At 46.4% G+C, this 12241-nt stretch overlaps 1 protein-coding gene across 2 annotated transcripts; it reads left to right on the plus strand.

The window, feature by feature from the left end:
- The first annotated feature begins 1841 nt into the window (after positions 1-1841).
- UBE2L6 (ubiquitin conjugating enzyme E2 L6) lies at positions 1842-9551 on the plus strand. 2 transcript variants are annotated; one of them, XM_044420813.1, is made up of 4 exons: positions 1842-1930; positions 7759-7854; positions 8772-8958; positions 9208-9551. In XM_044420813.1, the coding sequence occupies exons 1-4, from the start codon at positions 1901-1903 to the stop codon at positions 9369-9371; spliced, it is 477 nt and encodes a 158-aa protein (XP_044276748.1). In that variant the 5' UTR covers positions 1842-1900; the 3' UTR covers positions 9372-9551. The 2 variants fall into 2 exon arrangements, with proteins under 2 accessions (XP_044276748.1, XP_044276747.1); XM_044420812.1 differs by lacking the exon at positions 1842-1930 and adding an exon at positions 3590-3672.
- The last annotated feature ends 2690 nt before the right edge of the window (positions 9552-12241 follow it).

Below are 12241 nucleotides of genomic sequence, written 5' to 3' on the forward strand. Positions count from 1 at the left end.
TACAGGAAGGATATAGCCAGGTTAGAGTCGGTGCAGCGTAGGGCCACAAGGTTGGTGGCCAGTTTGCAGGGGATGCCGTATGAGGTGAGACTGAGGGAAATGGGCCTCTTCAGCCTGGAGAAGAGGAGACTCAGAGGGGATCTGTTGGCGACATACAGGTATGTGAGGGGATGTCACATGGAGATGGGTCGAGACCTGTTCTCCCCTGCAGAGGAAGGCAGGACGCGCTCCAACGGAGCAAAGCTCAGGGAATCTAGGTTCCATTTAGATGCCAGGAAGCACTTACTGACAGTCAGGACCCCGAGGGTGTGGAATGGGCTTCCACGGGAGGTCGTTGAGGTCCCATCTGTGAGAGTGTTCAATGATAGGCTGGAAATGTGCATGGTGGGCATGTTGTGAGCAGAGCCGGCTGGAGCCGGGGGTCAGACTAGATGGCCCAGGAGGTCCTTTCTGACTTGCTCTGTTTCTATGTTTCTAAAAAATGATGTAGGATTCTGAAACAAAGCATAATGATATATAAAATCAATTTTCATACACTTCCCTTAAAATGTATACTAAAAATTAAAGCAAACACTGGAATTGAAAAAATGAATGAAAACAGACTGAAATAAAAATGTTTTGTGTGGATATGTGGCATCAGGCTGCCTGCAACATAAGGGAATCATCGGAATGAAGTCATTCCAGAAGGTCCTGTCCTTGACAGCTCAGGTCAGCTCAGCTCTTGTTAACACAAGGCTCTGGTTTGCTTTATGGAATTGTTTCAACTTGTATTGGGTCTTCGTCCTCTTCTTCTGCCCCCAACTTTCCCTGCCATTATTGCCTTCTCATGAGTCGTGCCATCTCACGATGTGTCTAAAGTATGCGAGCTTCACTGTTGTCATTTTCGCTTCCGGGGAAAGTTCTGGCTTGATTACTCTAGGATCCATTTGTCCATCAGTCCAGAGTATTCACAAAGCTGTCCTCCAGCACCACGTTTTGAATGTATTAATTTTCTTCCTGCCAGCTTTCTCCACTGTCCAGCTGTCACGCCCACAGACTGATTTGTAATACAATAGTGTGGATGATCGTGGCCTCGATCTCCAGCAGAATGTCCTTATACATGAACATCTTTTCCAGTTCCTTCATTGCTGCCCTGCCAAGTCTCAGTCTTCTTCGAATTTCTTGCCTGCAGTCTCCCTTTGACGTGACGATTGTGCCAACTTATGCCAAATCTTCCGCAATTAGAATTTCTTCATTGTTGATGGGAAAGTTGTGTAATTCTTAAAATAAAATCGAAATAAATAAATAAATAAATTCTTAAAATAAATCGAAATAAATAAATAAATAAATAAATTCTTCTGTAGTCATTATCGTTGTTTTCCTAATTTCCAGCTGCAGTCCTGCTTTTGCACTTTCTCCTTTCCCTTTCACCAGCAGCATACACCCCAAGCTCTGGACTATAGCTCCCGTCATCCCGAAGCCGATCAGGGAGGCTTAAGGTACTTCGAAATTAGCAGCTGCAAATGACTGGCTAAAAATGCCAACCTATGTGTGCTTAAGCAGAAGAAGGGCTTTTATTCTGAGGAATACTGGGAATTATAGGTTTTTTCCCTATCTAATCACGCATAGGCTTGCACTCTAAACGTTATCAAGGGGTGGCTGTGCTAATGTGCTCAGGCACACGCTGGAGCGGGCCCTTCCTTCAGGGCGCCATCGTGGATCCAAGCACGGATCGAACTCTCCAGGCTGAGGAAGACCGTCCCAGAGAGGAGGAGGAGAGGAGCCGCTCCTCCGCCGCGCAGGAGAAGCGCCCCTTCTTGGCCCGCCTCTGCGCGGGGCGGGCCGCGGCCAGCCGAGCCGGTGGGCGTGGCCTCGATCGCAGCCTGCTTGGCGAGCCGCGGCTGCCCGTTCTGGCGCAAGGATGGCGGGGACGATCCGGAGAGTGGCGAAGGTAGGCAGGGTGGCGGGCGAGTTTCAGGAGCCCCGGAGGTTCTGCGCAGCTGGGTTCTTTGCTTCGTTTTCCGGCAGCCTCTGATGGGCGGGGAGAGGGGGAAGGAATGCTCGGGGAAGAGTTGCATCTGCCGCACGAGTGACCCTTAGCCACTGTAAGGCGTACCTTGGCTTGGTGGGTAATGCCGGGGATGACTCCGGAACGTTTCTGTGCTAGGATCAGGTAGCAGGACTCTTGCCACGGACCGCTAGTTGGAGGGGAAGTGTCTCTAACTAGATTAGCGACGCTTCACCAGTTGAATATCTACCTCCTGAAGGCATTGCAATAGCAACTGGGGTGGGGGAAGAGCAGGCTTCAGCCTTAGAATATATATGTAATACTGTGACTTGGCGTGTATGGCGTGTCTTTCACTAATACCTAACCCACAACAACAGTAATCTTTTAAAGAGGTTGTGTTTTCTAATGGAGGGGTGGAAAACGGGCAGTGAATTTCGAGGTGCACCTTTCCTGGATAACGATTGCTATAGATGGATAGTCCTGCACTTAGTTTATCAATTATTGTGGAATAGGCAGACATCTCTCACGACCCACCTTAATAAACTGCTTCTTCTGAAAGCCCCAATGTAATACATGACTTGTACTAGTTTTATAACTCTGAATCCTTAACTGGCCTTCGGCTTTAAAAGTGAAGCTGTACATTCTCTTGGTTTGTTTGAAGGGCATGCCTGGCCTGGACAACAGGAGGCAGCGCGGCGGCGAATGCGTCCCTGCGCTTCGGAGGAGGCTGGCGCCTCAGAGTTACTTTCAGTTTCTGTTCTTGCTAGCTTGCCATTTTGCCGGGGAAATGAAAGGAAAGGAAAAGGCACTAAAGAGTGAAGCTATTTCCCGACTGTCTGGTGGTGTGTGACAGAGGAAAACCCCAAAATAAGAGAGAATAGATCTGCCTGTTGTTACAAGTTGCCAGTGGAAGTTTGTTGGGACCGTACAAAACATACGCACATTTAATAGCAGGGAAATAAAAGGATGGAAACTTTAGGCGCCTGCAGTAATTGAGCAGTTACTGGAAGTGTAGAAACTTCCCATTCATTTACCTCCCAACCATACATTGCATGTTCATATCTTTCCCAGCTCTCAAAATGTGAAACTGTTCCGGACGTTTTTAAAAGGACCAAATGTTGAACTGGCAGAAGAGGATGGAGCAAAGGGGTGCCAGCTATAACCACACCCAAATGGGGCACTATTCATTTTACCCCATGTAGCTGAAAGGCAAGGCCTCCCAACCCCAATTACACTTTTTTGAAACTTCTAAGAAAAATCCCCCAAGCCTGCTGACAAAGAAAAAGGGGTAGCAATCAGAGAGGGGAAGGGGAGAGTGGAGGGGTTCTGGTGGGAGGCAGTGCAGTGAAGAGGGTGGGACTGGGACTTGGGCCATCTGGGCGCTAGCATCCCACTCAGCCATGGAGCTCATGGGGTTACTTTGGGGCACAGAAACATAGAAACAGAGCAAGTCAGAAGGGTCTCCCAGGTCATCTAGTCTGACCCCCAGATCCAGCCGGCTCCGCTCACAACATACCCACCATGTGCATGTCCAGCCTATCTGTGAACATCCTCACTGATGGGGCCTCAAGGACCTCCTGTGTCAGTCAGACTCTAAGCCTAACCTACTTCACAGGGTTGTTGTTGTGAGGATGAGATTGAGAGAGAATTATGTTAGCTGTGTTGAGTTCTGTGGAAGATGGACTGTAAATATAATAAGAAAATAAAATACCAGCTGAGGGACTCGAGGGAGAAGGCGGGGGAAAATTAATGAAAGTGAGCCTGATCAGTCATTGGACAGGCTGTGGCTTGTTCTGTGAACAGCCGCACTGGGCAGATGGGCACCACACTATGTAGGAAGCTGTGCAGTTTAAACAACGTGCCCAGCAGATGCTTGGGTACTGCGGGGGTCTTGACACATCTTCCCCGTGCTCCTCAGTCCCGCTGCAAGTGTTCCAGGGGCCAGCACAGGGTTGCCCCTTGCCGCTTGACAGCAGTGGAGGGGAGTGGGTTTCGCAAGCTGACTGGAGTGATGGGCACTACCTATGAGTGCACCTGGTCAAAAGGGCTGGCCGTGGTGGAGGGTGGCTGGCGAGCCTTTTCCCTGCTGTCCCTGCCAGCCTGAAAGGGCAGCTGCCGTGGCGAGTGACAGGGGAGGCCGAGCTGTGTGCCAGCCCCTCGTGCCCCGAGCGGGGCTTGGGGAGGAGGTGTGCGGCAGCAGAGGAGTGAACAACAGCTGCCCAAAGTCCCACTTGGCAAGAGGGGCAAGACGGTCTGCCATCCTGCTAAGAAGCTTTGCAGGCTTTAGGGCTTCACCTGGGCTTGTTGTGCCATCTGCATCTGGACAACACAACAAGCCCAGGGTGCTTACAAAACGCTACAACAAACCATGGCTTGTTGGGTGGTATCCTAGCTGCAAAGAAGCTGTCCCACACAGGGAGATGCTGGCTTCAGACAACTTTTGAAGCTGCTGTGGCTTCAGTGCTGTGGTGGCCCAGCATTCGTGGGAACCCAGTCACTGTGTAACTTAGGTGGCTTAATGTGCCATGCCCACTGAATAAATAGGACCAAGTCAGGAAAAGTCTCTCCCTTTTGGAGCAGTTCTGATAGCGGAAATTAACATTTTGCCATTTTTTTGGAAGCCAGGGAATGACAGGGAAAATCAAGTTGATGACTATAACTGAGTTACAAGTTGTAAATTAGACAAAGACGGATCCTGTGCAAAGTGTTCGGACAACTGAGTCCCTGTCTCCTTGATAGATGGAGGTGGCGAGTCAGTGACAGGCTGGGGAACTTATGATATACCAGATGTCCTTGGACTCCAGCTTCCATCAGGCCCAGCCAAAATGGTTGATGATCAGGGATGCTGGGAGCTGTAGTCCAGTAACATCTGGAGGGTAGATTTCCTCTCCATTCCTTATGGCTACATGGGAGAAGAAAAGCATGAAGGTGTTCAGTGGCAGTTTTATTCATAAGAACGTAAGAGCCACGCTGGACCTGACCAGGGTCCAAGCACCATCCTGCAAGTAACTGGTATACATAAGCAGAGCTGGATTCCGTTCGCACAATAAGCCATGGTATATTGTTCCTATAGATGGGAACTCTTCAGCAATCACACCCTCCATTTTCTTCCAGTGTAGCTGTGAGGAGCTGTTTAGAAACTTTCTCTTCTGCTTTTGAATAAGTGTGGCTTGTATCACCCAAACCTGACAAACTGGTTAGCTATACCAGGGGTTATTTCAATAAATCATAGTTAGGATTAACCATGGTTGAAGAGTTGGATGTAATGCTAAACTGTGGTTAATTTCAATTGGAAGTGCATGTTTCCAGTCTCCCCTAGGGGAAGAGCCTTGCAGCCAGACAGTCGGCTTGGCATGTTCCCCATGTAACGAACCGAAATTTAGCATAACGTCTGAGGACAGCCTCTCTCCATGCTAAGGAATGGCCATCAAGAGAAAGGTTAAGATGATAAACCCACACAAGCATTCCTGTGGCTGGGAGCATTATTTAGTGTAGCCCAACCTTCCCCAACTTGAAGCTCTCCAGACATATTGGACTACAGCTCCCATCACCCCCAGTCAACATGACTATCGGTCGTAGATGATGCGAGTTGTAGCCCTGCACAACTGGAGGCACCGGGTTCAGGAAGGCCGGGCTAGCTGCATTTATTTATTTATTTGTTTGTTTTATTTAGGGAACTTCTATGCGGCCCCATTCGCCGAAGCCCCGAGGCGGCTCACAAACATAAATAAATAACATCCTATAAAACAATATAAATTAAGTGAGCATGCCCTGGTTTAAAAACATTGTCTCAGCAATGGGTGAGACAGCAGAGGGAGCCCATGTGGCTCAACAAAAAGTTAAGTGACAACCTGAAAGAAAAAAAAAAGAACATTACAGGAAGTGGAAGCAGGGCCAGGCCGCAAAGGAAGGATCTAGACAAATAGCAAGGAATTGCAGGGATGGCATCAAGAAGGCTAAAGCAGAAAGTGAGCTGAGAATAGCAAGGGATGCTAAGAACAACAAGAAGCCTTCTTCAGGTACAACCAAAACAAAAGACGTGTGAAAGAGAAAGGTATCCAGCTACTTAAAGTGGATGGCAGAGTGATTGTAGATGACAAGGAAATGGCGGAGGCGCTCAGTTCCTACTTTGTCTTCAGTTTTCTCCCACAAAATCTACAACCAAGAGGAAGTACAAGGTGAAAGTGAATGATGGCAGCCCAAGATTGACAGACAAATGGTCAAGGAATACCTGGATGGAATAAACATGTTCAAATCTCCAGGACCTGATGAACTCCATCCCAGAATCATAAAAGAATGAGTGGAGGAACCACTGGCTATTCTCTTTGGTAAATCTTGGAAAACAGAAGGGCTAGTGTTGTCCCTGTCTTCAAAAAGAATGATGAATGTGAGAGCTACAGACCATCTAGTCTGACATCAACCCCTGGAAAAATTCTGGAGAAAATTATTAAAAAATCAGTCTGCAAGCCTCTTAAAGAAAATGCAGTGATTAATAGAAGCCAACAGGGATTCATCAAAAAGAAACCCTGTCAGACTAATTTAATCCCATTTTTTTGACTGGGTAACCTCCCAAATGGACAGAGGGAAGACTGTGGACAAACTCTACCTAGACTTCAGCAAAGCTTTGAACATAGTGCCCCATGACATTCTGATAAGCAAATTAGCAACAAGTTGACTAGATAGAAAAACTATTAGGTGGATCCAAAATGGGCTGCTAAATTGGACAGAGAGTGCTCATGAATGACACCGTCTCAAACTGGAGGAAGGTAACTTGTGGGGTGCCACAGGTTCAGTCCTGGCCCCAGTGCTCTTCAACACCTTTATTAATGATTTCGATGAGGAAGTTCAAGGAAAAATAATAAAATTTGCAGATAATACAAAACTGGGGGGAATAGCAAACACCATAGAAGACAGAGTGAAGATCCAGGGCAATCTTGATAAACTTGAACACTGGGTTGAAAGGAACAGAATGAGATTCAACAGGGACAAATTCCAAGTCCTCCACCTAGAAAAAAGAAACCAAATGCATCAATGCAAGAAGGTGAATGTGTGGCTCAAACGAACTGAAAAAGGAAAAGGCTTTGTTGGCTCATATTTAACCTGTGGACAACAGGTTAAATATGAGCCAACAATGTGATGCAGTTGCAAAAAAAGGGCAAATGCTATTTTGTGATGCATTAATGGAAGTATTACTTCCAAATCACAAGAAGTAGTAGTTTTCCTGTACTCCTCACTAGTCAGACCCCATCTGGAATACTGTGTCCAGTTCTGGGCACCAAGATTCAAGAAAAATTAGAAAGGGTCCAGAGGAGAGCAACAAAAATGATACAGGGTTTGGAAACACTGCCCTGTGAGGAGAGACTGAGCTAACTGGGCATGTTTAGCCTTGAGAAGACTGTGGGGAGACATGTTATCCCTCTATAAGTACTTCAAAGGCTGTCACAAAGAGGACGGTCAAGATCTCTTCCCACTGATACCAGAGTGTAGGACATGGAATAATCAGACTGTGAAAACCCAGATTTTGGCTAGATATCAGGAAAAGTTTCCTACTGTCTAAGCAATATGACAGTGGAACCAGCTGCCCAGAGAGGTGCTGGGCTCTCCCACACTAGGGACATTCAGAAAGAACCTGGGCAGCCATCTGAGTGGGATGGTGCAAATTGGTGTCCTGCAACAGCAGGGACTGGACCCGGTGGCCTTCATGGCCCTTCCAACTCTACCATTCTATGATTCTATGACCTCTATCTAACTCACACCTTTTGTCATTTTAGGAGCTTGATGCAATTAAGAAGTCAAGGCTGCGCTGTGTCCAAGATATTGAGGCAGATCCTAATAATATCCTCCTCTGGAAGGGGCTTTTAGTGCCGGTAAGTTTGGAGAAGCTGGGAAAATGGCAGGAACTGAACAGGCTTAAAGTCAAATGGGTATCATGGTGTGTTGAACAGGATATCCTGGGTGTTAGGCAGAGTGAGATGGCTGCCCCTGGCAACGTTTTTGGTGTATCATCAAACGGCAGTGATGCATAAGCACAAAAGAAGAGCTCTAGCAGGTCAGACTGAGGGCCCATCTTGTCCTGCCTTCTGTTCTCGCAGTGGCCATCCACCCAGAAGCAGAACATGAGTGCAATTTCCACAAGATGCAGTGATAGGGATTGGCTCCAGTTTGGATGGTATTTAAAGGGAACTGAACAAATTCATGGAGAATAAGGCTCTCAGTGGCCACTACTCCCAATGCCTGTATGCTTGCTCTAGAGTCAGAGGCAGTGTGCCTAGCTGGGGAACATGGGTAGGATGGAGGGTGCTGTTGCACTCTCATCCTATGTGCGGGTTCTTCTAGGCAGCTGGCTGGCAGAATTCTGGACTTGATGGATCCTGGCCTGATCCACCATGACTCTTCTTATGTCTCTCTCCCACCCAGTGTCTCCCAACAGCTGGTGTACATAGCCATTCTGCCTCTGATACCGGAGGTTGCATTTTGCCATCAAGACTAGAAGCCCTTAATAGCTTCATCCTCCATGAATTTGGCCAGTACCCTTTTAAAGCCTTCAGAATGGTGACCATTATGACATTTTTGGTAGCAAATTTATAACCATGCACTGTGTGAAGAATTTCCTTTTATTAGTTAATTTATTGTGGGAGGATAGATTTTTCCACTTGAGGCACATAAATGCTCCATGATGTTCCTAAAAGCAGAACATGAGCATCTCCATGGGGTTTAAATTTTTTGCTGTGCTTTTCTCTAGCATCTTACTATGACTTGCATCTGTTTTTGTCGTTGGTCCTAGGATAACCCTCCATACAATAAAGGTGCATTCCAAATTGAGATCAGCTTTCCATCTGAGTATCCTTTCAAGGCCCCCACGGTAACTTTTAAGACTAAAATCTACCACCCCAACGTGAATGAGATTGGTGAAGTGTGCCTTCCACTCATCAGTGCCACGAAATGGAGCCCTTTTACAAAGGCAGACCAAGGTAGGACAGAGGGTGGGATTCCAGGGTGTGTGGGGACGGAACCTTTTGCTGGTGACAGGGATGAGCAGCTTTTGGCCCTCCAGATGTTTTGCTGTACAGCTCCCATCCTCTGTGGCCAACATAGCTGATGGAGAGTGATGTGCCAAGGCATCTGGTGTGTTACAGGTTGCCCCTTTTAGTGCTTCTTTTTTTCTCTGCTTCAAGGTGTTAAGTTATACCTGTTTCTGACCTTCCTGCCCTTTTCCTTAGTGATCCAAGAACTGATATCACTGGTGAACACACCTAAACCAGAGCAGCCAATGCGTCCTGAGTTGGCCAGGGAGTTCACTGAGGATTATGAGCGATTCCTGTCCAATGCAGAAGAGCATACCTGCCAATTCAGTGAGAAGCGGCCGTGTGAAAGACCTGCCTAGCTAACTTCTCTGCTTTTTTCAGGACTTGGATAGAGAACTTACTATTGATGGACAGCCCTGGTGGGATAGTAGTCATGTCATACTAAACCAGGGGTCCTCAAACTACGGCCCAAGGGCTAGATCTTGCCTGCAATGCCCATTTATCCAGCCCACCTCAGAGGTTTTGGACTCACTTCGAGAAAACGATCTCCGAGTGAGTCCAAAAGCTCTGAGCCTCTGGATGCGTACTCAGTGGAGAGATGGCCACGGTCGTGCTTGTGCAGGGAAGATGGGCATGCTTGTGGTCATGGGGGGGGGGGGGGGGGAGATGGCCGTGATTGCACCCGCCTTCCCTGCATGAGCGCACCCGTGATCGCCCTTCTTCCCTGCACTATCGTGTGGGGTGGGGGGAGATGGCCATGGTCACGCTCATGTAGGGAAGACGAGTGTGATTGTGGTCATGTGGGGGGGGGGGAGATGTTCGCGATCGCACCCGCCTTCCCTGCATGACTGCACCTGGGATTGCACCCGTCTTCCTTGCACGAGCGCAATCTCGTCGGTCTTCCCCCACCAGCACAATCATACCCGTCTCCCCCCCACCCCCCAGCATGATTGTGGACATTGTATATGTCCCTTGAATATGGATATGCTCTTCCTCACCTCATCTTGGGCTTCTTCTGCAGCCCAAGCGAGTGGAGCAAACATTTTTAAATTTTTAATTATTTTTTTAATTTTGTTTTAATTTTAATTTTAATTTTTTAATTTTAATTAATTTTAATGTGCAGTGTGCATAGGAATTCATTCATTCTTTTTTTCAAACTGTAGTCCAGCCCTCCAACAATCTGAGGGACAGTGAACTGGCCCCGTTTAAAAAGTTTGAGGACCCCTGTACTAAACCATCCACTCCCACAGTTGCCTATTAATGAAGCAACATTATACAGTGGAATTCTGGATTGCTCTGGCTCTTTACAGGTGATTCTGAGACTCATGCTGCATCTTACAGGAAGCAATGCCAAGGTTCTGGGGGCACATGGGATTCAGGGTCCTCGCTAGTGGATTGGTGCAATTTTATAATGTAAGGCTTCCTCTTTGGGAGGGACATGATCATCTGTTTTCTCTCTCCTCCATCACATTTGTTCTTATGCCTTTGCCTTGCATTTTACAACCTTCCTCAGTTAACATTCTTGAGAAAAGGCAGGAATTGGGGTCAAGGCATAAAGAACATCCTTTGCTTTGCTTTGACTAAGAACTTAGCTTGTTGTGAAGCATGTTTATTTGAAAATAAGGCCTTCTCAGTTTAGTATTTCCTAGTAAGTCTAGTCAGGAGCACAGTCTGAGGCTACAGCCCAGTGCAGTTATGTGAAAGGGAGTCCTGATGACTAATATGGGACCCTGAGTGACATGTATCGGACTGTGACTCTTTCTGTTCTACATAGATTTGAGTAATCGTCTACTAAATGAACCTTTTAAATTATGCAGTTTAAGAGCTTGTGTTTTATGGTTTTATGATTTTATTGCTTTGAATTGTTGTGCACTGTCTTGATGGCTTTTTGGCAAAAATGGAAAAGATAAATGGGGTATATAAATATAACTCATAATAAAGGCTTCTGTCTGTGCCTAAATATCTCCATGGCAGCTGATCTTTCTCAGACCAGCTCTCTACACTGCTATGCTTACCTGACCCATATTGATAAAATAAAATGATCTTTACCAGCCAAGAACTTCTGTGAGAATGCTCTTGGCCTCATCATGTAGGTATCAGGATACAGAATTGCAATTTATACAGTTGCAAGAAGATTCAGGAAAGAAGTACAATGTAATGCCAATAATGAGTCTCACACTTTATTAAGGTGTCCTGCGCCTTAATGGAATCTGGGAATCACCAGACTATAACCTTCGAATCTGTCTTCAATACAGGGACCCGATCCAGAATGTCTGAAGCAACCTGGAGTGCCGTCCATTCACACATGAATAAGCCCAGCCACTCGCACACACATCGGGCCTTAGGGGGATTTCTGCGTAGACATGAATGTTTAGTCTTCTTTCTTGAGACATTTGGTAGCAGAACATATTCATTAGCCATTTTGCCACTTTCCAGAGATTTCCATTTCTCTCAGTATGGCTCCTTTTTTCATTGACAAGAAGGTGCATCTCATGAACCATCTGCTTGCACTTGTTACTGAGAACCAGGTTTGTGGAAGAATTATACTTAATTTTATAGACCGAAGTGTCAGCAGTTTGAGTAAAATAATGGAGGAGCCCGTAGTATTCACTTACCATTGGTTCAAGGCTTAAAATGTTAAGGTGTTTTGAAAACTGTCCTGAGAGCTTTGACTATTGGGAACTTGAATATATTAATTTATCACATTTCTTAGCTAATTCAAAAAGTAAAAGTGGTGAGTGGAAGGGTAGGATGCATCCACAACCCACCTATCATAGTGTTTTGTCAGCTTCTTAATTTATTCCATGTGCTTTTACCCAAACCCTGGCTTGCTGCAGACAGAATAGATTGTTAAACTCAAGCCCCTGCCTTGAGATGGGCTAGCATTATTCCATATCTAAAGCATCACTGTTGGATTTTTCCCAGCCTTTTATCATAAACTGAAAAGGATGGGGGTGCACACACTGGCTGGGTTCAGACAATATGACAAACCACGGTTATTTTTTACCTGTCTTGGTCTGTTACATTGTCTGAACCTAGTCATGGTATAGCATCATAATAATTTTGGTCTTTAGAAATTGTGATAACCAACAACACTTCATTCCATGATTTCTCCATACTTCATGGCTGCTTGTATTGTCTGAACCCAAGATCATGATATCCATGGTCCTGGTGTGCAGCTTTCACAGAGTCCATGTGGTAGAGGGAATGAGTGGCAACCGCAGGAGCT

Source organism: Varanus komodoensis, unplaced genomic scaffold (assembly GCF_004798865.1).
Source record: "Varanus komodoensis strain SLA01 unplaced genomic scaffold, ASM479886v1 scaffold110, whole genome shotgun sequence".
Taxonomy (NCBI): Eukaryota; Metazoa; Chordata; class Lepidosauria; order Squamata; family Varanidae; genus Varanus; species Varanus komodoensis.

Excerpts from the sequence above, each read along its gene's own strand:
- UBE2L6 (XM_044420812.1), top strand. The coding sequence starts at position 3,619 with ATGAGATTGAGAGAGAATTATGTTAGCTGTGTTGAGTTCTGTGGAAGA. Across the intron at positions 7,855-8,771 it reads GGAAGGGGCTTTTAGTGCCG|GATAACCCTCCATACAATAA; the intron begins GTAAGTTTGGAG and ends CGTTGGTCCTAG. Across the intron at positions 8,959-9,207 it reads TTTTACAAAGGCAGACCAAG|TGATCCAAGAACTGATATCA; the intron begins GTAGGACAGAGG and ends CCTTTTCCTTAG.